This window comes from Podarcis filfolensis (genome assembly GCF_964270895.1).
Source record: "Podarcis filfolensis genome assembly, chromosome: 14".
Taxonomy (NCBI): Eukaryota; Metazoa; Chordata; class Lepidosauria; order Squamata; family Lacertidae; genus Podarcis; species Podarcis filfolensis.
This window is the reverse complement of record NC_139616.1, coordinates 8,005,983-8,030,949: the sequence shown is the minus strand read 5'-3', so window position 1 is coordinate 8,030,949 and position 24,967 is coordinate 8,005,983. Positions and strand designations below refer to the sequence as shown.

Genomic DNA, 24,967 nt, shown 5'->3' with positions numbered 1-24,967 from the left:
GAAGTGATGAATGAGAATGACGAATGAGGAAGTGGGAGAGACGGGGGGAGGTGGAGAGTCACTCGTCAATGCCACTATCCAAGAGGCTGAGTTCTATAGCCTCTCTCTGTAATATTGAAATAAAAAAGACGGTAAGAAACTTTTCCTTGTCTTTATATTTTACTGGGCAACCAGCTGGGAGCCGCTGGTAGTATCCTGGCAACTACATAGGTCATTGGCCAGGGCTCTTCTTACATTCTTATGATATTAATACAACTAAGCTAGCCTGATTTAACAGTTTAAGGCTAGACTGGAAAGAGAATAATGTCCACCACAGAAGTAAAATGGTACTCTACAAAACTGGTGTTGCACAGGAGCACACACAGTGATCCCGTTGTCCCTGACATTTACCAATGACTCTCTTCCTGGGAGGGCTTTGTGAGGGACAATGGCTTCCAGCATTCTTTGGGGGAAACCATGTGCTTTAATTGTGCCTTCAATTTACAGTCTCTATGCAGCCTTAGACTGTGGCTCCTCACAAGCCTTAAGGACAAATGCCAAGAGGCAATAGAGACAAACAGATCAAAAATCCAAAGTGTTCTGGAGCCCGATATAATCTATTTAAATGATGTGTGCTTGTGTATATCCTGCCATTTTAAAATTAAAAAAATAAGCCAAACTGGTTCTAAATATTTATATTATTTTTCTTAACCAGACAAAATATGAATGGTTACCAATGGAGGGCATAAAACAAGTTATAGAAACTCCCAAGATCAGCAGCAGCATGGCATAGTGGTTAGAGTGTTGGGCTAGGACCTTGGAGACCAGAGTTCAAATCCTCACTCAGCCAGGATGCTCACTGGGTGACCTTTGGCTGGTCGCCATCTCTCAGTCTAACCCAGGGGTCAGCAAACTTTTTCAGCAGGGGGCTGCTCCACTGTCCCTCAGACCTTGTGAGGGGCCAGACTATATTATTTTGTGGGGGCGAATGAACGAATTCCTATGCCCCACAGATAACCCAGAGATGCATTTTAAATAAAAGCACACATTCTACTCATGTAAAAACACGCTGATTCCTGGACTGTCCATGGGCCAGATTGAGAAGGCGATTGGGCTCCAGCCCCTGGGCCTTAGTTTGCCTACCCATGGTCTAACCTACCTCTCAGGGTTGTTGTGGGGGCAAAATGGAAAAGAGGGACCATTCACCCCACCTTGAGCTCCTTAGGGGAAAGGTGAGATAGAAATGCATTAATAAATAAAACTGAATACAATAAGTAGGTGAGTACCCACTAGGCACCCCCACTGCCCCCCCCGAATCAGACAAGTGGACAGATTTTGGCCAGCTGTGCAAATTTGAATGCATGCCCGTTAGCTCCTGGAAATTCCAGGAGAGTGTTTTGTCTAGAATCCCGAGTCGTGCGTTTTGCCTGACTCATCTTGAAGTCATTGTCATCCCCTCTTGAATTTCTGCTTGTTCATGAACACTTCATTCTCTCACAGGAGGCAGTAAAGCCGGAATGTGTTAACAGGTTGGGAGATGATCTGTGAAACACACCCAGGCTGCACATGAGAATTGAAGATGAATCCCCCATATTGGCGGCGGGGGTGTGTGCTTGGCAGGGGAGGTGGGTGGAATATGAATGGAGAGAGGCATCGCATTGCTAAACATCAGATTGCGTTCATTGTCTGCTTTGTTAGTTATTCGTAGCTTCCCTTTTTGCTTCTGCTGCAATTGGAACCACGGCTATGGGAGGTCACATGCACTGGGAAATATGGCTATATATTATTGTCGCTATATTATTATTGTTAGAATCATAGAATTCCCGAGTTGGAAGGGACCCCAAGGTTCATCTAGTCCAAGCCCTGCATTGCAAGATTCACAGCTAAAGAATCTCTGGCAGGTAGCCATTCAAACTCTGTTTAAAAACATCCACCATCTTCTGAGGTAGCCCTTAGCCATTCTGGAACTGGGGCTTCTGGGAATTGCAAAAACTTCTGAGTTGTCAAGCAAGAGTGGGAACCTATTGCCTTAAAAATGTTGTTGGACTACCCCCTGGACATTGGCTATACTGGGGCTGAAGACCAACAACACTTGGAGAACTACAGGTTCCCCATCCCGACTCTAGAACGTAGGGGATGTAAGGTAAGAATAAGCAGGGCAACTATGAGCTAAAAAAGGGCATTAAACGTCCATGTGATGAAAGCAAAGAGGGTGACTCCATCTTGGGTTGCATGGCCTCATGTGTTGCTCCCGTCTCCAGCGCATGCATTTTCCGTCTCTTGGTACTTCTTTGGTAACCCTCTCCCCCTCCCTCCGCATTGGCCTCTCCTAGATCTTCCACATGACCTATGACCTGGCAAGCGCCGTGGTGCGGATCGTGAACTTGATTGGCATGATGCTGCTGCTGTGTCACTGGGATGGCTGCCTCCAGTTTCTGGTGCCAATGCTCCAGGACTTCCCTGACGACTGTTGGGTTTCGCTGAATCGCATGGTGGTAAGTTGTCCGTGCCTGCCTGGGTTCCTCTGGGCTGCCTGGGAAGCACACTTTTGACTGGCAATGTATCTCCTTCACCTGAGCTGTTGCATGCCTTGATCTCAGCTCAACTTGTTTTCAAGTCTTGGACCCTGCCTTTCAATCACATGGTTCGCAAGGCAACTTACAATGGGTTGCAGCGATACAAAAACAAACACGCTAACAACTGCCCAGTGGTCCTTTTATCCCTGATGCTAAGTGCCCTCCTTCCTCTTGCTTCTGAAATCCCAGGAAGTCCATCTCTAGGATTTGGAAGCCCATCAGACAATGGCACTCTCAGCAAGCCCCCCCCTAGTTTGAAGAAGTCAGCCATACACACTTGAGAATTCTCTCAGGCTGCATCTCATCTTCTTGGACACTCTGTGCAAAGTGGAAACAACAACAACAACAATTATAGCCTGTTCATCTGACTAGGTTGCCCCAGCCACTCTGGGCAACGTCCACCATATATAAAAAACATACTAAAACATTAAACCTTAAAAAGCTTCCCTATACAGGGCTGCCTTCAAATCTCCCCTAAAAGATATATAATTACTCATCTCCTTGACATCTGATGGGAGGGCATTCCACAAGGTGGGTGCCACTACTGAGAAGGCCCTCAGCTTGGTTCCCTGTAGCTTTACTTCTCGCAGTGTGGGAACCACCAGAATACCCTTGGTGCTGAACAATGGGGGTGGAGATGCTCCTTCAGGTAAACTGGGCTGAGAGTTGGCCCTCCATCCTCAGGTCACCTGGCAACAGAAGCAGAGTTCTTTCTAGCAGCTGTGTCTTCTGTGCCTCAGAAGGCTGGGCCAAACTGGTTTTCCCTTTTCACTGGCCACCTTCCTTGGATGAAAGGAGTCTCACCGCCCCGTGGTTCTTGTTCCTCTGGTTGGTGGCAGAAACTGGGGTGCCCTCCCCCCACGTTTAGACTCTCCTAAATTCTTGCAGTAAAGGGGAACCCATTTATGCATTGTACATAGAAGCCCAACCTCACTCTGTGTCAAAAATCAATCAAAATATGGGTTGAGTTGTTGGCATGCAGAGGCTGAGGTTAAGCTCTCCCCTCCCCTTGCAATTGCTCATGTTCCCATAAGGACCCCTACCTGACACACACATAGAGAACCCTAACTTTAGAGCAGGGATGAGGAGCCTGTGGCCCTTCAGATGTTGTGGGACTACAACTCCCATCATCCCTGACCATTGGCCTTACTGGGGCTGGGGCTGACAGGAGTTGGAGTCTAACTGCACTGGGAGAACCACAGGTGCTCCCTCCCTGTTCTGTAGCATAAGGGAGGTAAAATAAGAATAACTAGGGCAAAAACTAACAAAGAAGGGTGATAAGTGTCCAGGTGATCAGAGCATTGGATACACACAGACACGCACACACAAAGAGGTTGAATCTAAATTTGTAATCTAAAAAAAGAATGGGCTAGATCAGGGCATGATCACAGCCTAAAAATACCTCCATGTTAGCTTATTGGAGGGAAGAGGCTATTTGGAGCTCCTGTAAATGGCAAGAGCTGTGGTTTTGAGAGTGAGAGAGAAGGGTTAGCAGCAGAAACGTTCCAAAGACACAATCCTGGGCTCTGTCTTTCCCCCCTGCATGTCAGGGCTGGCAGGGTGGGCATTGCCCAGGGAAAGGAGATCTTCTGAAATCAGGAAGCAGACATAGCTAAATTGAAAAAGGACTGTGGACCGGGGTGGGGTGGGGGGAGAAGGAGAATGAGACTGTGCCCACTGACTCAACTCCCAGCCTCCAAATTTCCACCAGAACCCGCAAACAGAGCCTACACATGTAGAACATGAACATGGGAAAGGAGGGGTGCTTTAGGGATGTATTTTGGCTTTAGTTTTTGTCACAATAGCAGCCAGAAATCTCTAAGGGGGGAAATGTACATATTCCCTTCCTCCTTTCCACAGCTGATTCAATAGTAAGAGAACTGACGATGCAGGAACATCTTGCTGGTCCTTTGGCCAGGAGTGGGAACAGGCCTGAGGGTCAAATGTGGCCCCTCAGGTCTCTCTCTCTGGCCGTTGAGACTCTCAGTGGGCTGAGATTATAATAAAATTGACAAAAGCATAAACGAAAAACCAGTAAACAGTGGTTGGTTCAAAAGAAAAGAAAAATAACATTGCAAAGCAGGCGTGCCAACTCTAGGGGGTGGAGGTGTCATCAGCCCCCTCAATATTCCTTAGTAGGGGGCTCAGCCCCCCCCAAAAAATATTGATGGGGCATAGGCGGCTGAATCACCAAGCTGAGCATGGCACAGCATCAAAGGCAGGCAGGCTCTCCTGAGCATGAGAGAGGAGGAGTCACAGCCATTGAAGCTACATGGCACTGGACAAGGCCTCCTCTTGGTGACACACGTGCAACACGTGTGTGACATCACAGGTACATGATGCATGTCATGTGCGCAACGTCACACGTGCGACCCACAACCCCCAAAAAATATATTTGGCCCAAGACGGGACCTCTGTTGCAAAGGCCTGTCTAAGCAATGGAGTTTTCAGAAGACATTTGGAAGATAGCTGAGGAACAAGTAGATTATTCCTGTCCTGGTTAGGGATTTCCACAGGTCAGGACCTGCCACACGAAAGTCTCCGTCCCCAGTAAAGGCCAAAATTGAACTTCCTGGCTGTGGGGTACCACCAGAAGTGCCTCATCAGAGGATCTCGGCAATCCAGGTGGAGCATAATGAATCAGCCACCCCTTAAGGCTCAAGTTGTTTTGGGCTTTGCGAATTAGTCAAAGCATCTCGAACCTGCATTTCTGCAGAAATTTTGTGGGAGTTTTCCTTCTCGAGCCAGTGCTGTTGGCAACATATTTATTCCCAAGCATCTGCAAATACCTTCCCTGTGTTCATGCCAAGAAGAGACACCGTTGATTACTCTAAAGCTCTTTTGTGGAGCAATGGAGGCTCAGTCGCTGCTGCTGCTGCTGCTGCCACCACCCTCCAGACACGATTAGAGGATTTGGAATGATGTGTCTCTTCTCATACTCCCAAAACAGTGAGACCAGCCTCTAAAGGATATTAAGAAACGTTTGTAAGGCAAGCAGTTTAGAGAGAGGTTGATTATAGGGCCTGTTCAATGCTCCTTTGCATAGCCAAATGTGGGGCTGTGGACACGGCATTATTGACAGTGTCGTAATACGGAGAGACATTAGCCCTATCTCCTGCGTTTATTACCCATTGGTAATTAATGCAGTGGGATGGAGGACTGCCCCCCCAACTCCCATTCTTCACAGATAATGAATGCCTGAAGAGGGTTAGCTAGTGTCAAATGTGTTATGGGTTTACCCTGATGCATATATGGCTTTTGGCTCAAGGTTTTCCGCTGTGTTAAGCTAATATCAGCCCAGTTTGCTCATCCCAACTTAAAATCTATAGGGCATGTCGCAGAAGTGGCTTACTGGAGGGGCAGAGCCATGACGCTATCTTCCTGGCAGATGGGTCACTGTTGCTCACCAGGAAGGAGAGGCAGTGGGGAGATCAGCGCGGTGCAAACACAATGGCGGCAGCACTGCATTGGCTCTGCTTCTGTGCTGGCACTGTGCCAACCTGAGCCCCCCCCCTTCCTCCCTCTTAATAAGCCAAAAGGCTAGCCTGGCTGCTCCACTCCTTCCAGCAAGCCACTTCTGGCCTCTAGGCATTCATGGTGGGATTTTGTGCTAGGTAGAGACATGTTGCTTTGCTCATGTTCTTCCAGATTCAGGTATATTAGAGGGAAATATATTAGATATACAAATGTTATTTTGGGGAAACGCTACAAGATGCTGCAGGTGGGAGTGATCTTTTGTCACTTGCATGCTTTTTGCTCTGTGAAGGTAGAGTTTTGCTCTTGAACTATAGCTGTGAATCTGAACTGGAGTTCAGATCTGAACTGGCAATTCAGAACGGCATACGCAGACTCTTCATGCTCCTTGAGGACTCACTTACAGCAGCATCATACCACTTTAAACAGTGATGGCTTATTCCCCCTGCTCAAAATATATGGGAACTGTAGTTTCTTGCTAAGGATGTTGAGATATGTTGGGGGACCCCTATTCCCCTCACAGAGCTACAATTCCCATAGGTTCCTGGGAAGAAGGATTATTACACAACTATGAGAATTGCAGCTCTGGGAGGAAATGGGGTCCCCTAACAACTCTCAGCGCCTTTACATTTACATCTCCAAGGATTCTTTGGGGGAAGCCACCACTGTTTAATGCAGGGGTTCTTAACCTGTGGTCCATGAACTCTTGTGGAGTCTGCGAACTGAGCACAAGAAAGCAACTTTACCAATACTGTACAATAAGATAAGCTATGTGCAAAATTTTGTACATGTTTATGTGAATTTTCCTGGTGTAGCTTTCATAAAAGAGATCTGTGACACCAAAAATTTAAGAGCCACCATTGTAAAGTGTTATAATAGTGCTTTAACTGTAAAGTACAGATGGGGTGATAGTTTCTGGGGACCCTTTCAGCAGTCCAGTTACTAAGCCAGGGTGCACATACCTGAAGAGGCCGCAAACCGGGAAACACAGGTCATGCCACACATCCACATCCACTTTGACCTTGAGGTCCTTGCCCTGATGCTGTGGGTCACTGATGGGACTGTGGAGGATTTCTTGCATGGCACCATCCCTCTCCATTGGCCATGTTGCCTGGGGATGATGGGAGTTGTAGTCCAGAACTTCTGGAAAGGGACCACATGGATTACCCCAGCTCTATCTGCAGACAGATGTTGAAGTCTCTCTCTTTTCATTCCAATGTGCTTACAGTGTGCTTTACGTGGCACAGTAGAAATGAGAGAGTGGAGATTTGAAGCAACTGATGCTCTTGGGGCCAAAGGACAATAAATGCACATTGAGCATGGAGAATCCTTGAATGCAGGCAAATACTTGCCTGGCTCAACTAGATAAAAGGGGTTGCACACCAAGGAGTTTCATTCTGGTCCCCAGATTCCCTAGGCTCTCAGTTTTCTTGTGCTCACAAGCAAGCCCTGCCCAGTCCTGTCAGGCCCCTGCGGATCCTAATTTTTGAGGGTGTTGATTATTTTAATATTTTTACAGATTAACTCCTGGCTCTAGGGGGATGGGATGGGATGGAGATCTCTGCAGGGACAAGGGCTGTTTGAGAAAACACCAGCTTTTGAAGCAGATTCTTCAGGGAGTGCCATTATATTGACTTCCTGCTAAGAGCAGCCAGGGAGGTAGTTCAGTGCTTTGCATTCAGGAGGTCCCAGCTTTGATCACCAGCACCTCCAAGTAGAGTTGGGAAAGATTCGCCATCAGAAACCCAGCATAGCTTCTGTCAACCAGACAGCACCGAGTTAGCTGGACCAGTGGTGTTCCTCTGTATAAGGCAGCTTACATTCCTAGTGCCAGGCCCTATCCAGTAGAAAACTTGGGGCTCACTGTTAGCTAGAAGCCAAATAGCATCTCTGTTTGCACAGCAGAAACAGAGAGGACTCAGCATCTCACACCAAACAGCTAATCCTTTGCAATATTATTTATTGATGGTTGCTTGTTAAGTTATTCTTCAGCAACCTGCACAGGAAGCTGCCTTTATAAGAGCTCAGACTGTTTGTGCATCTAACCTAATATTGCATGCTCTGACTGGTAGCAGCTCCCCAGGTCTCATGTGACGCCAGGAATTGAACTTGAGACCCTCAGTATGCAAACCTGTGCTCTGCCATTAAGCCACAGTCCTTTCCTATCCTGGTTCAGATCCTAGGCACAGACTTCTGTTTCTGATACGATGAAGCCCTTTCTCTGATTTTGGTGTCGTGAACTAGCTGCACGTATTTCCAAAGTGGAGCAGATAGACTGCGAGTCTTCTATTGTTCTGTTTTTAATTCCTTACCATCAGATTTTACACAGAGCTCTGCGCATGCATTTACATCCAGCTTTAATTCTCCCTGTTCCCACCTCCTCCTGCACACACACACACAAACACACACAAAACGTTGCTCCTTCTGCATGGCATTTCATCAATGAGCCAGGGCACAGAAGGTGTCTCAGTAAAATACTGCATAAAAATAATCCTAATGTAATCATGCCAAAAGAGCAGCCAAAGAACTGTCTACAGCATCTTTCCATTTCCTTCGATAGCCACTCGGATACATCTGAGAAGCCTTTGTGCAGAGCATGATGGCAGTAGCAGTCTCTTGCGTGTCGAGACCCTGAAACCACCCCCTCATTGAGAAATAACACACACAAGGACACAGATGTTAGGTTAATGTTATTGGGCAAATTTTGGCTGCAACTTTATTGATTACAGAATGTGAGCAGTATTGGCTTAGGCATTGAATGGACCCGACTATATCTGACTCCTGCCCGTTGTGAAGGGTAAACCACCAGAAGGGGGAGCCCCGTCAATACAGACCAACTCGAGCTCCCCCTGGTGTTCCCGTCGGGGTCATGTCATGGTCCTAGCCCCCAACCCGGGCTTCGGACAAGATGCACACCCCCGGATTCCTTTAATGGAATACCCTTAAGCTTGGAGGGGCAGGTGATGGCCACACCTCCCCTCCCCCCTCATAAGGTCAAACAATGTCTAACCGCCAACCTAACTAAGTTGTGACGATTGCTACAAGGTAGGCGAAAACCAAAGGGCCCGTGCCATTTTGCCAAGTGGAAAAATTCCTACGAGGCCCCTCAATGGCGACCAGCCACGGTCCATAGCAAGGCCAATGAAGAAAACCTGAAAAAAGGAGGGAGGGAGGGCAGGAGATTGAGGAAGCGAGCCAAGAGGAAGCCCTCCAGCTCACGCCTCAGCTTAAATGGCCCCGGCCACACCCCCACCAGCCAGCGGATTGGCTGGCCAGTCGCTGACGTGGCCGGGATCCCCCGGGCAATGCAGTACTTCACCCCCTGCCCCGGGAGGAGAGTGGGTGGCCACGCAGTCCACCGTAACTCCTCCCCACAGTAAAGTAAAGCGGACTTGCTGGTGATGGCCAGCAACTGGCCTTCAAAGGCATGGCTTCCAGCCATGACGCCTGTGTTCTGCCTCCATGGCCTAAGGCAATGTACTGGGAATCACAAGTGGCTAGAGAGCTGTTGCGCTCAGATCCTGCTTGCAGGCATCTGGCTGGCTGTTGTGAGAACAGGATGGGCCATTGGCCTGATCCAGCAGGCTCTTCTTATGTTCTTCTTCAACCATGGAGTTAATGTAGAGCCATCATGACTGGCATTCATTGATAGATTTAGCACATCACCTGTGAATTTGGCTAATCTCTTTTTAAAGCCATTTCAAGTTGTTGGCCACCACTTCTTGCAGCAGTGAATTTCATATATGCTATGTTATTCCTTGTCCACCCTGAAACTCCCATTTTTCACTTTCATTGGGAAACTAGCAAAGTTCTATTATAAAGAGAGGGGGGAGAAAGATATTTCTTTTCCAAAAAAAGTGTTTTATCAACACACACGTACATACGTACACATCTGTAACGGCAGGTTGCCAATGAGCCGATATATCGGAAGGGTGTGGTTGGTTCTGTACATGCTCCAATTTCAGAATTTTTGTAAATTCCCCCTAGGCAAGAATAAAATGTGCTTTTGAAACAAACTAAAAGAGGAAGCTAACAGAATAAGGTAAACCCACAGAATAAAATGATGGAAGGAGGGGAATCTACATGTCCCAAATTATTCTGATAACTATTGTTATCTTCATCTAATGTTCGCTATTGTGACAGTTTGGGTAGTACTGCTGCTGCTTGTAAAACACCAAAACTTTTATAAGCACCATGCACATATTAAAAGATATATGCTTTGCAGGTTCACATTCTAATAAACAGAATGCAAAAGAAAGCTGCCTTATACCAAGTCAGACCATTAGGTCCATCTAGCTCAGTATTGTCTACTACACTGACTGGCAGAAGCTCGCCAGGATTTCAGGCCGGGGTCTCTTCCAGCCCTCCCTGGAGATGCCAGTGGGGATTGAACCTGGAATCTTCTGCATGCAAGGCAGATGATCTGCCCCTGAGCTATGGCCCTTTTCAGAATGGGGAATGGGGAGGGAAGAAAAAACAACAAAAGTAAGTAATGGAGCAGGTGCCTCTTCCCTGTGGTGGGATGTTCTTCCTGGAAAGCAGGGGGTCAGCTTCCCCAGTGGTCCTTAGTCCCCTGGCTAATGTCAAAGGCCAGAGTGTGCTTCTGTTTGATGCTACAGTCCTGGGGCAACTGTTTGCAGGTTTAGGTATATAGGGAGGGAGAGTTGGTATGTAATATTTTGATTGATTGATTGAATTTATATACAGCTCTGTATATTTTGATATTTTGATTGATTGATTGATTGAATTTATATACAGCTCTGTACCAAGAGGTCTAATATTGAGACTATGGAGCGTTTTAAGGACTTTGAATTTTGCAAACTCTAATACCTTGCCTCTGAGACTAAAGTTCAGATGAGAATTTTAGCTATTCGCCAGCTTTCATGTTTCCCAAATGAAGTTCTCGGCTAAAACTCCATCCATCAAAATGCATTTGTAAGTGTGTACTTTGAAAAAAAAACCCCATGCGTTTAGAAACACACCTTTCAATACATATTTCAAAGCAGAATCTCAGGCCAATGCAAAGTCTCAGATTAATGCAGAAATGTGATGAAATGGACGCATGAGTAACACATCTAAATGTGACATGAGGTGGAAACAGAGTGATTTGTCCATTCATAGCAGAGCCATGAGGACATAAGAAGGACGGTCTTTCACCTCATTTACCTGATCTCCCAGAAGCCTTGCTTCCTGCCCAACCTTGGATATTAGTTTTATTTGAGCTTTGCTCCGTTGTGAGGAGTCTATTTTATTCAAGTCCATCTTTTCCTCTTCTGGTGCTGTGCTGCAGACATCTTGATCCTCAACCATTTCAGGTGGGAGTGCCTAACCTATGACCCTCCACTTGTTGTTGGACTCCAGCAGAGCCAGTCATGAGAGCTGTGTCCCAGCAGCCCCTGCAGAGCACCACATTAGCTCCCCCTGGTTTGAGGCTAGATGTTCACCATCTGGATGGAATGGTGTAACCGAAGGACGGCCTGTCCTTCATCTGTTTGGCTGTCACACCAAACCGGGCAGCATCCCTAAATGACAATCCTGGGTATAGGCCAGGCCTGACCAGTGGTGAATTGGTGAATTGGAACATCTGAATGGATGGATTGACACATCGCTGTCAGGCTTCGGACAGCGATTGCAATAAAAAGGAGGGCCTGATTGCTAACCGCCTTATAGCAGGAGTAAATGTAGTCATAATAAAGATGTCAATGAGATGATAAGAATTTGAAACACCAACACTAGGGCCCTGCTATGGCAGGAAGCAGAAAACAGGGTGACCCAGCACCATAGAAAGTGGCCTTCTATCAAGGCAAACCATCGATCTGTCTAGCTTGGTATGGTCCACACCAGCCTTGCCTAACACGGGCTCCATCAGTGGAGGCTGGTCCATCAGGACAAATGGGTCCTGCCCCACCAGTCTCAGTACTGCCCACCTGCCTTCTTGCATCTAACCAGCCCAGAAGGTGGCTGGGGTTGTCAGCTTCCTCCTCCTTAGCCTCAGCATTGCCTCTGTCTGCCAGTGGCTCTGCTCCACCTACTGCAGGGCTCTCTGCTTTCAGCTCCACCAGCCCCAATGGGAGTCAGCCACCACTGCCTTCTGTACGTTATCAAGCTACAATTCCCATCATCCCTGACCATTGACATCTACTCTTGGCTTTTCTTTTCTTTCTGCAGCAGAGTTCTTTTTACAGAAAAGTTTCCCTGCATCTTTAACTTATTTACATCAACATCAGCAGCATTCCAGCTATCTCTTTGTGAAATCCCCATTACAGAAATAAACGCCATTGGCTTCTGTTTCTCAGAGCCTTTATTATTTACAAAACTTTACACTGGTTATTAATAAACAGAAAACAAAAGCAAATGAAGAAACAACAGTCTTTTCCTCTTTTTAGCCAGAGACCTAATGCTGACTCATCCATGTGCTCATTTACACTGACCCAGGCTTAGTTGATTGTGTGCCCTGATAAGAGCACCTGTTGCTGGGGAAATTTTCTGTTGCCTAGCAACTTGTTCAGGGCCCTTTACAAGTTTCTTCTAGAGCAGGGGTGGCCAACTCCCAAGAGACTGCAATCTACTTACAGAATTAAAAACTGGCAGTGATCTACCCCCATTTTGGGGGGGGGGGTTCAGGTCAAAGTTGTTTTTTAGTAGGGGTACAGGGCTACTTTGATTAGCTTTTTTTAGGGAGGAGGAAAGCCCTGTTTTTAAGGGTTTTGGGGGAGAAAGAGCCACTCACCAACAAATTGCTGGGAAACAAACAGCCTCACTGAGTAAACTCCATCTTCCATTCTGCAACAATGGAGGGGGATAGGGCTGGATTCGATTTAACGAACACTAAGGAAAGGGACCCAGCGATCGACCGCAATCTACCAAAACCTCCCAGGGATCTACCAGTAGATTATGATCGACCTGTTGGACATCCCTGTTCTAGAGTATTCCAACTTGGTCGTACCGGCAGAGGCTGATAGAAGTTGTAGTCAAAACCATCCGGAAGCCAACAGGTTGGGAGAAGCTGGTATAAGCCCCAGCTGGCAGCAGCTTCCCCAGGTTTCAGATAGTGCTGTCTCTCAGCCCTTCTCTAGCTGGGGATGTCAGGGACTTACTGTTCCACCAGCTACAGCCCTTGCCCTAGCTCCTCTGAGCAGCAGTGCCCAGTGCCAAGCAACTGCCCTGGGAAATGCAGCTTTGAGTCTCCTTCTTACCTCCTAATAGGACGGGAAGGTTCCCCTTGGGAATCGTTGCCCTGGCGCCAAGCCAGAACTCACCCGCCACCTCTCCTACATAAAAGCAGCAGTACAGATGTGTCATAATGCTGCAGGAACAATCTGTTCATTAAAATAGGGATCTATTTTTGAAGTGCCATCAGCGCTCCACATCCACATTGTGGACGATGCACACAAAACAGAAGCATTTTGCCACCTTTGCATGCAGCTCTGGTGCTGTGGCAGGAGTGCCGCGCTTAGACCAGGGAGACCTGAATTGAAATGCCTGCTCACAGACAAAGCTTTGCTGAGGGCACTTCTGGACTGTCACTGTTTTCCGGTGGGTTTCGATCGCATGCTGGCAAATCCAGGTTGCACAATTAACATTGACTGGGGAGGTCTTGTGCAACAAACCTGCTCCCCCAATACATAAGACTTCTCAAGATGGGGAAAGAGGTGGGTAAAATCAGCTGGGAAGTGTGGGATAGCACTTGTTTTAATGCAAGGTCATCTAACCTCCCTGCAGGCAAATCGGAATGAACGCTCGATAAACAGGTCGTACGGGGTGACATTGGACCTGTTGCTATTTCTCACTGTGGCCTCCCTGAGAGGCTCGTTGTGAGGTTAAAACGGGGATACCATGTGTGCTGCCTTCAGTTCAATGGAGGATAGGCCGGATTAAGAGTGTAATAGAAATAAACAGATGCACAAATAAAATCCAGTGAGGCTGGGTCACATAAGGATACAGCCCTTCCTTTTCAAGGATGCAGTTGCATGCAGCCATGGCTGAAGAGGAGATTGCCTCTGAACAGCCATCTGATGGGTGACTCTGAGTCATCTACATCAGGAGTGGGAAACCTCAGTCCCAACTCTCAAATGTGGCCCTCTATAAGCCTCTCAATGTGGCCCTCAGGATCAGTTTGCACCTTCTCCTCAGCCACACGGTCTACTTGCCCTGCTACACACCCTCCTTGAGTTTCTTTTACCTGGATGTAATGTGTCCCTGAATTCTGATAAATTTTTTTGGTTGTCTGGGTGGAGAAAAGAGAGTTGCCTACAAGTGTGTGTGGAAACTAGCCTGGTGCACAGTGGTACAAATGACTTTCGTTTCTCCGCCCACGTTTGCTTCTGGCCATGACCACAGCTGTCATGTGACCCCTGGAAGGTTGGCCAGGAGGGAAGGCAGTCCCCAAAGTTGAAAGGGTTCTCCATCTCTGTTCCACATGTCTGGGCTTAGGGGATGCAAGCAAAGAGGTCCGAGAACCTGACTCAACTTCCTCACGCGTTTAAGTCTTGGTGCCTTTCTTTTCAAACACGCTCATTCTTACTGGATTTCTCCTTTGCTGCTGGTGGGTGGCCTGGAGAGAGCAGCCCTTCTCTGCCCAAAGGCACCAGGGCAGTGCCTGCTTTGCAAGGGATCTAGACTTGTGGCTTTCAGACCCCACCAGAATCTTAACTGCCCTTAGCTGTGCAATGGGATGGCCTGGTCTAAAGATGGCTCCATTCCAGCCCTTTTCTCTTTAGTAGGACACTTGGAGATGGGAACTGATAAGGGTTTCAGAGGTGGTAACCAAAGGATCCCAGTGGCATTGGAGAGCAAGCCTGGATTTCTCCCCTATGCCATCCCCATTGTTAGCAAACTTAGCCTAGACAGGTTGGCGCCAAAGGACAGGTGTCTCTTTGTGAAGCTCTCAAGTTTGTGTGTGTGTGGCCCTTTTGTTGGTTTGCCCATTCAATGATTTGGAACAACAGTGCCTATCAGAACAGGCTGTTCACAGGGTAACTCAACGCCAGCACTTGATCTGTTTGTTGTCCTGCCTGAATGGCACTTGCCATTCTCCAAGGGACCAAACCTTGCTTGAACCTGACTGATGTTGCAAGGTGACACGATGGCACGGCCAATGGCTGGGGTGACATCTCGGTAACTTTCCACTGATGCCAGAGAGAAAGAGGAGGCCTCGGGGGCACAAAGCAGTGGATCCTGCCATTCCATCCTGCTCTGTTTTGATTTGAGAAGCAAATTCTTAGGACCCACGTACCTACGGGACCGCCTCTCCTGGTATGTCCCACGGAGGACCTTAAGGTCCACAAATGACAACATTTTGGAGGTCCCAAGCCACAAGGTGGTTAGATTGGTCTCAACTAGGGCCAGGGCCTTTTTAGTACTGGCCCCGACTTGGTGGAACGCTCTGTCACAAGAGACTAGGGCCCTGTGGGACTTGACATCTTTCCGCAGGGCCTGCAAGACAGAGCTGTTCCGCCTGGCCTTTGGCTTGGGCTCAGTCTGACCCTTATGTTTCCCTCCCCTTATGGTTTTGATCTATGGGCTACTTTTAAAATGAGGCTGCATTTTAAATTGCATTTTAACCTGTATTTTAAATTGGTCCCCCCCTATTTTGTTTTTACTGTAATTTTACTGGTGTTAGCTGCCCTGAGCCCGGCTCTGGCTGGGGAGGGTGAGGTATAAATAAATTATTATTATTATTATTATTATTACATGGCACAGGAGCACTTTCCACAACGCTGAGAGCTGCAGTGGGAGAAAAGGGCCTCAAGTCTTCAGTTGGGCTTAACAGGTCATGAGAACATCAGAAGAGGCTTGCAGGATCAGGCCAGTGGGCCATCAACTCCAGCATTCAGTTCTCACAAGGGCCAACCAAAGTCCCATGGAATCATGCAAGCTAGACGTGAGCACAGCAGCACGGTGCCCTGCTGCAGCTTCCAGCAACTGGCTTTCAGAAGCTTTGCCATCAAGATTAGTAGTCTCTGACAGTCTTATCCCTCATAAATTTATAGGTCCTGTAGGTTCATTTCCCCATCGGCTAGGGGTAGTAAACATAGTGCCCATTAACTTTGGGAAGTCCCAGCCCCCTTAAATATTTTATGGGGGGACAAAGGGACCTCAACCCCTAGGAGTTGACTCCTATGATCCATGTGATTCCTCCAGGAAGCCCTGCCTTCACTCTTAGTTGCCCCCAGTGATGTTGTTACATGGCTGGATTTGAATACAGACCATATCTTTTTGCTACGTAATCCCTGACCGGATGCTCACCAATGTGACTGACTAAACCAGAAAGAAGTAGCAGGGGTTTTTTTTTGTGGGGATGATAATGCCAAAACTATTGTACACAAATGGAACAATAGCTGCAAACAGATTTTTTAATAAAATAAAATACTTGAGCAAGTGTTTCTGGGGAGACAATCTTTATCCTGCCAAAATTTCTGTTTCTGACCCTGCAATTGAAATTTGAGAATATTCGGCACACTCCTAGGAATTGTGCTTATTCAAGGAGCATTTTAAAGGTGGGCTGGTGATTGCAATGTACTGTTAAAAGTAAGTATTGCGACTTGTAAAAGCCAGCAACGGATTGTTTTAAGAACCCCTTGTCGGCCGGGTTTCAAGCTCTGGTGTGATTACCACATTTTATCTGCTGCATACTTATCTCTGTATCAGGGGTGCCATTCCGTGTTTCAGAAGGGAAGATTGATTCATTTATCATTATTTTATCAGGTGAGTTAATTAGGAATACAAAAGCAGAACAGGGAGGCCAGCATAATCAACGACCACACCCTTTCGTCATTCTCATTATGTGGGGTGGGAAAGGGGGTTAACACATGGGAAGGTTTAAAAAGTCTACATTTTATGGGTTTCAGGGGAAATACCCCATCATGAGATGTGAGGGGGTGCAGATGATACTGTTAGAAAGTGCTGGAAGTTTAGCAAATGCCCTTTGCTGAATGAGAAGGCGTGCTCATGTTTTCATGAGGCTGTTTGAATGAAAGCAACACCGTTTAATGCAGGGAAGTCTTCCGGAAGAGGCACCTACCTGTTTTGGAAAGGCATGTTGACAGAGTGCAATAGATTTTGCAATAGGCTGTGTAAAACGGCGTAAAATGGATTTTGCAAACAGATGGTTCAGAATAGTGTGCAATAGATGTTGTAAAATAGCGCGAAATGGATTTTGCAATCAATGGTGTAACATCTGCACAGTAAATTTGGCAACTGGCAGTATAAAATAGGGTGCACAAGATTCCTGGCACATGGTCAAGCTGCATGTCATTGGATCATCTGTGTGCATATATGTCTGCATAATTGTCTGTGGGGGAATATTTGTTTGTGCCTATCTTCTGTGTAATAGCCTGCCCTTTTTAGGATGCAAAAGGTGCTCCTCATCTCCAAATACTACTCTGTTTCCAAAGGGGGGATTTTCTTCATGATCAGTTCCTGATTTGAGCAGGTCCTCTCTCTGTGGACCCTGGAGAGCTCACTTGCCTGCAAAGGCAGAATTCCAAGCAGCGCTGCTTGATAGGGTCTGCCCACTCTTTTATTTTCACACAAAGCAATTCTAGGTCAGGTGCACTGTGGGGAAATTAAAGGGGTGGACAGATCCAGCCACCTCTCACTGCTTAGAGTGCCAGGCCAGGACTCTGCCAGGTGCAGGGGCCCTGGCAGTTGCCCAAAGGTGCCCCTTGCCAATTTCCAGTAAAGTCCTTTCAAGCACCAAAGGGATTGGTGAGCATTTTACTAGCAGTGGCATATCTAGACCTGTGCTGCCACGTATGCTGAGCAAAATCAATCAAATAATAATAATAGCACCACCACAGAGCTGGCATGTGGTACCTCTGATGTCGAACGGAATCCGTTCCAGAAGTCCGTTTGACTTCCAAAACATTCAGAAACCAAGGCGTGACTTCTGATTGGCTGCAGGAAGCTCCTGCAACCAATCAGAAGCCACGTTAGACGTTTGGGTTCCAAAAAACGTTTGCAAACCAGAACACTCACTTCTGGGTTTGCGGTGCTTGGGAGCCAAAACGTTCGACTCGCAAGGTGTTTGGGATCCAGTGTACGACTGTATGTGCAGATCTGTTTTGCAAAGTCCTCGCAGGCTTTGTCCTCCTCGTGTCTTGTAACTCTTGTCTGTCTGTCTCTTTAGAATGACTCCTGGGGGAAGCAATATTCCTATGCGCTGTTCAAGGCTATGAGCCACATGCTGTGTATCGGCTATGGGCAGCAAGCCCCAGTAGGCATGTCCGACGTATGGCTCACTATGCTGAGCATGATTGTCGGGGCCACCTGCTATGCCATGTTCATCGGCCACGCCACAGCCCTCATCCAGTCCTTGGACTCCTCGCGTCGGCAGTATCAGGAAAAGGTAAGCTACTCTGCCTTGTCGACAGTTGCAGTGTGTGTGTGTGTGTGTGTGTGTGTGTGTGTGTGTGTTCAAACAGCCAGCATTACCCTACAAGCGAAGGAGCATTTGAGCAAGTTAGTTAAGGGTGCTGGGAATTGTTCTGTGATGGGTCAACTACAGTTCCCAGGATTCTTTGGGGGAAGTCATGTGCTTTAATTGTGCTTTACATGTAAGGTGTGTACACCCCCTTGGATACTATGAAACACCTTTGTCATGTGCAAACAGCAGAATTTGATCATGTACAAGCAAGAAGACCCATGAAAACCATACAGATTCATGCAGAAAAACAGAATCATTATGCCAGCTCCCGTTCATATAAATTACACTAGCAAATTAGCCATTCCACTCTGATGGCTATTTGGGGGGATATTGGTGATATTTGGAGTGTCCTGGGAAGGGCGCTGGTGCACACATTTTTCTGGGTGTGTGTGTGTGTGGATACAACACGTTTTTTGTGTCTGTATTTTGTCCATGTGCCTCTGCTTTTTGGCTATGATTGCTTCATGCCACAATGTGTTGTTGAATAGGTACATTTTTAGGTCAGTCTGTGGGGTTTGGCTCTGAGTTGACTTTTTCTGAGTTTTGGTGTTGAGTTTGTTGTGATTTCCTATTTTGGGGGACTGTGAGTTGGGGTGGGGGCTCTTTGCCGTTTGGTATAACTGGGCACTCTGTGACTGGTTGATTTTCCCCCTCTCACATATTCTGGGGAGGGACCTTTGTGCTGTGGTGCTCTGCATGCAGAAGGTCTCAGCTTCAGCCCCTGGTCTCTCCAGCTTAACAGTAGCAATTGATGGGAAAAACCTCTCTCAGCCAGAGGCCCCTAAGAGCTACTGCCCACAGAGTAGGCAGCGGTGAGGAAGGTGGACAAATAATCACTCTCTCTCCGTGGATTGTAACTTCCTATATTCCCTATGCACCACCTACCAAGGTCCAAAATTATTATCTGCTGTTTAGTGGTTCATGCTTCCTTGTTCTCTGATAGGTTTTAAAAATAAAACTTGGTTGGCTCGTAATTTGTATCTATGAATAGCAGAGTTCAAAAGCTTAGAAGTTGGAGCTGCCTGGAGTTTCCCACCACCCATTTAGCATTGCCTAAAATGAAAGATAAACACACAGGAGTCTGACAGAAGTAGTAGCTCTGTGACATCTGGAGGGCCAGGGATTCCCCATGCCTGCATTAGAGGAAGGCACCAGGAAAGATTCTGGGCCCAAGGGGTGTTTCCCCATCTGTCCTGCTGAACATCTTGGAGGATGAGACCAGCTAACTGTGCCATTTTCCAACACATTTACCACCTTCCTCCCCAATTCATGTTCCCAGTGTGTTACTTCAGATCTGTGGGCAGAAACATGTCTTTTTAATTTTTGTGTTGCACCTGGAAGGAGTGGGTAGAAATAATTGACGGTGGCAAGGACAGAAGCCAAATGTCTCTCTGTGTGTGACAAGAGATAGGGATGCACATATATTTTTTTAGCAGAACATGCTGGATCCAGGAGTGGAAGGGAAATTGCTGCTGGTGCTGTTCTACAAATGCTTGCACCAGAGAGGCCATGGTGCCATAGCCAGTGGAGGCTGCTCCATTAGGGTGGGTGAGGTGCTTCTCCATCAACCTCGGTCTGCACTCAGCCACCTGCCTGCCTTCTTACTTATTTTCATCCAGTTCAGGGGTAGCCCTGCCTGACAGCCAGCTTCCTCTTCAGCCTCAGTGTTGTCCCTTGCAGAACTAGGCAAGCAAGAAGAAGATGGGGGCAAAACCAGAATGAGTTGGCTCTGCCTTTCACTGCCTCCCGCCCCATCTATTTGCAATGTTGTGGTTTTTTAGCATCAGTACAAGTGGTAGTACAGTGTGTTTGCTGGAGGAAAAATGTTGAAAGTACAGGGAGATAACATTTTGAATATGGTGCAGGAGAAACACAAGGGGGAGATAGTGGTCTGACTGTTTACCGTAGATTAGACCCATTTAGTCCAGCATCCTGTTCTCACAGAGGCCAACCAGTTGCCTGATCTAGGAAGCCAGCAAGCTGGACCTGTGAGCAATAGCACTGTCTCATCCTGCTGTTTCCAGCAACTGGTATTCAGAAATGCAGTGCCATCATGGCCAGTAGCCACTGGTAGCTTCTCCTCCAAGAATTTGTCAAATTCTCTTTTAAAGCCATCCAAGTTGGTGGCCATGACTGCCTGTTGTAGAATTCCATAATCTAAGTGCATGTTGCATGGCGAGTTTCCGCCTCCGACCAGTAGGAATAAAGACACATGACACCATTATTTTAGGTTAATGGGCTAAAATTGGCCACAACTTTATTGGTTACAGGTTATGAGTGGTATTGGCTTAGGCATTGGTCCTATCAACTATCCGGCTTCAGCCTGCTTGCTTGAAGACCGGAAAGGGTTAACACCAGCAGGGGGAGTCCTGCTGATGCACATCAACTAGGAACTCCCCCGGGGTCACCGCTCGGGGGCATGCCTTGGGCCCTGGCCTCCATAGGCTTCGGACGGGGCAACGCCCCCCAGAATCCTTTATTGGACTACCCTTCAATATCCAGGGGAGGTGATGGCCCCCCCCCATACATCTATATAACAATACCCATACCAATGCCTAACTGCCAAAACCGAGAAAGTTGTGATTTTTTGCTACAAGGTAGGCGAAAAACCAAATGGCTGGTGCCAATTTGCCAAGTGGAAAAAATTCCTACCAAGCCCCTTAACAGCGACCAACTGAGGTCCATAGCAAGGTCAAAAGAGAAACCTTGAAGGGCGGGCTGGTGGGAAACCAAAGCAGCTGAGCGGCCAAAGAGGGAGATTCCCGGCCGTGCTTGCCTTAAATGAGGCAAGCCACACCCCCTGGGCCAGCCAATTGGCTGGCCTGGGGATGACGCGGCCAAGGATTCCCCAGATTGCGCAGGGGCTGGGAGCTTGAAGCCCGCAACACCACCTCCTCCTGAGGTCAGAAGTGGCTTTGTGTGAAGTCCTTTCTTTTCTCTGTCCTGAATCTTCCAATGTTCACTTCAATTAGAATCCCTGAGAGGGAGAAAAACTAGTATCTATCTGCTTTCTCCATAGAGGGTCCCCAGCACAATGTACACCATTTTGCAAGGCAAATTTATGTCCAATTCTTTGGGCTTCCTAGTTGCTAGGGCAAACTTAACAAGTGTGTGTATCAAATATTTATCCCCCTCATATACCCAATGTTCCTTCATTATTACAATTTTCTTTTTCTGCATTGATTTATTATAATAAACAGGGCACTGCCTTTCAACCATAGTTGCAGTTCAAGATGGCTTAGCAAAATTTCATTAAAAACCATTAAAACTATATGAATAGAACTGAAAGACATGCCCATCAACAATGACATTAAGAGCAGCAGTTGAAATGTCAGCGGCAGATGAACTAACCAAACAAATCAACTTCTCCACTGAAATTTCATGAAAACAGGACAGGCTTTTCCTAGGATCCCAGAAAAAGTCCTCTCTCCAGTAGTCATGCATTTGACCTCTGCAGGTGATGGTGCCTGAAGTGGTGTGTCAGATGATCACCTCAGTTTACACAGGAGCAAGAGAACCTTCAGTTGCTCTGGTTCCAGCCTGTTTAGGTCTTTTTAAAGATCAGAAGCAGCACTTTGCATTATGCCTGGAACCAAAGTGGGAGAGAATCTTACTTATTTTATTTATTCATTTCATAAAATGCATGCACCGCCTGATTGTAGAAAACCTCAAAGTGGTTTACAAAATGACTAAAACAATACAGTGGTACCTCGGGTTACATACACTTCAGGTTACATACGCTTCAGGTTACAGACTCCGCTAACCCAGAAATAGTGCTTCAGGTTAAGAACTTTGCTTCAGGATGAGAACAGAAATCGTGCTCCGGTGGCGCAGCAGCAGCGGGAGGCCCCATTAGCTAAAGTGGTGCTTCAGGTTAAGAACAGTTTCAGGTTAAGTACGGACCTCCGGAACGAATTAAGTACTTAACCCAAGGTACTACAGTACAATTATCAGGGCTGCCTAAATAAGGCTGCTTCCAGATGATCTGTTTCCTGAGCATCTGGTCATGATTTGCTTACAAAACGTTCTGATTTGTTCTGATGTTTGTGGGGAGGTTAGACAATGTTACATTGAGCAAAAGTTACCCTACACATTTCTCTATCACTTTCCTTATCAATGTTTGGGGGAGAGTGGAAGGTGGGTTCCTTGCCCAAGAGCTAGAAGTCAACTGCAATTGTGCAACCTGAGATTGCTGATAGGTGATTGAATCCCACCCCTAAATAGTGACCATTTGGGTGGGATACAACAAAGTTGTTTCATGAGTGGAGCAAAGTCTGCTCACACAATAGAACTTTTTTGTTATGTCACCCCCCACCCCGTGACCCCTAAATCTGCTCTGGAGGTTTGAAGGAAAGCCCAAATAAGTTTAGGAGGTGTACAGGAGGAGGGGAGAGGGAAAATGTCATGTTGCATAAGCGGACCTCATTCTACACATGCATAGCCCACTTAACTTTACGTCGAATCCCACCCAGAGTGTCCTTAAGTACAGGAAGAGCACTGTGAATAGGGAAAAGCTCTGTGAATCATATTAGGCGAGTGTTTCCTTAAAAGTTGGATCCGATTTTGAAGTCAGCTGTAGAGCTTGCCTTTCTGGCTTGATCCAGGTCAATAATGGTGATGGATGGATTCCTAGGCGACAGATCTCAAGGGAAGAGGGAGGAGGAGGAGGGTGGGTTTTAATGAAAAGCAAACACCTGAGAACAGGAACGTTATGCTAACATAGCCCTGCATGGATCCAACCCCATTGTGTCAGGATATCTTTCAGGCATAAGCAGATCCATCGAACGGTGTCTCACGAGACGTATCTTTGGATGCGTTTCAAAGAAATGTTATTTCCCCAGGGTGTCTGAAGAAATATAGCCACCGAGAAGAGAGATTATTCAATTTCCTGTGGGAGACAATGGGGCAAAGGATGGCCTACACCTAATGAATATTTACTTCCAGCCGGCCTTGCTAGAACTCTGAATAGCCTTGTCTGAAATGAGGACACTGGGTGATTTACAGTCCCAACCATTCAGTTTAGGAACATGTATGCATCCAAGGATATTTTAAGCAGAACAGCGTGGCTTCAAAAGGTTTGCAGCTGAGTGGACCAACCAGAGCTTTCCCCAACCAGGTGCTCAGTAGATGTATTGGATTACAACTCCCTTCTGCAATGGCCAGCACCACCAGTGGTCAGGGATGGCAGGAGTTTTGGTTCAACTGCATCTGGAGGGCACCAGACTGAGAAGGTCTGGTGCAGAGCACCTGAAACAGAAAAAAGAAGGGGTGTTAAAAAGTCATCTTTGCATCATCTTGTCCCTGCTGGAAACAGCAGTGATGGGTTGCCTGGGAGTTGTTCTCTAGAGCTAAAATGCACATTCAGTAAGATCACATGGTAAGCCCTTCCTCGACTGTGCTATTTCTTTATTTCTGCAAGTGGAAGGTCACATTGTGAACTTCTGCCCTCGTTTAAAAAACTGTAGACCAAAAGTATCTCAGGGAGAAGAGTTCAAAACTAGTCATACCACTCGCTTCATGGAATATCAAATTTTCTGTGTAAGCTGACTGAGGCTGATGGAAGTTGTAGTCCAAAAGATTTGGAGGGCATCACTTTGGGGAAGGCTAGAGTAAATGAACTTCTTAAATGTGTGTTCTTCATCAAGCCATCTTATCTCAAGCCCCATCCTCTCTTCTCCATCTGCTGCCATAGCTGAGCTCTTCAGCTTTGGCCAAGAATGCAAGGCAGGACAATGAGCAAAATGTGTGATGCTCCTAGGGCAAAGCTAGCCAATGCAGTGCTCTCCAGATATTGTTGGATTTCAGCTCCCATCAGTCCCAGTGAGCATGGCCTATGGACAGGGTTGATGGGAGTAGGAGTCCTGAGGTGTTTAGGACTCCAGCTCCATTGGCTAGCCTTGTCCCTCTTTGGAGTGGAAAATATTCACAGAACTGTTCTGTCACCCTCATTTGAACATCCGCAGGAGACTGCCCTGCGTGTACAAGGAAGAGGCAACAGGAAGAATTATGGCACTTACCTGGAACAAGGTTCTGATGCTGTCAAGTTTTTTCGATGTATTTTTTAAAGCTCTTTCTTTGTCTATTCTTCAGAATCAAGTTCAGAGATGAAAACATGCCTTCATACTAGGGATAGGTCAATCTATTCTCTATTTCCCCCCCCCCTCTTTTTTCCAATCTTAAATTCAGTTTGTGATTGATTGATTGATTGATTGATTGATTCATAACATCCTCATGAAAATCCACCAGTGTTTTAGTGTGAATATCTCCTAAGCCACACCTTTTTGCAAAGCAGCATTTCCCTAATATAAGGCATTTTTGCAGGCTGCTTTCACCAATATAGGCATGTTTCGCCTCACTTTACCCTGGTGTATGCATTTTTGTACACATGGCTTGGCTGCAGAACTGCATTGCAAAATTTGTGCAAATTTCAAAAGATGGGCTGCCTTTCAGTTTCTGTCCTGTTTCTGGAAGTGTGAATTCGTAGATTTACTTTTAAATGCAAATTCAATCA

General features: G+C 46.8%; 1 protein-coding gene across 2 annotated transcripts in view; it reads left to right on the top strand.

Annotated features, from left to right (window-relative positions):
• HCN4 (hyperpolarization activated cyclic nucleotide gated potassium channel 4) overlaps positions 1–24,967 on the top strand; it is a 121,449-nt gene that overhangs the window by 78,122 nt on the left and 18,360 nt on the right. The window contains exons 3-4 of one of the 2 annotated variants that reach the window (XM_083586271.1): positions 2,313–2,474; positions 18,160–18,378. In XM_083586271.1, the coding sequence (XP_083442397.1) occupies positions 2,313–2,474; positions 18,160–18,378 (381 nt within the window). The remainder of the gene's footprint in view (positions 1–2,312; positions 2,475–18,159; positions 18,379–24,967) is intronic. The other variant, XM_083586272.1, reaches the window with a different exon arrangement.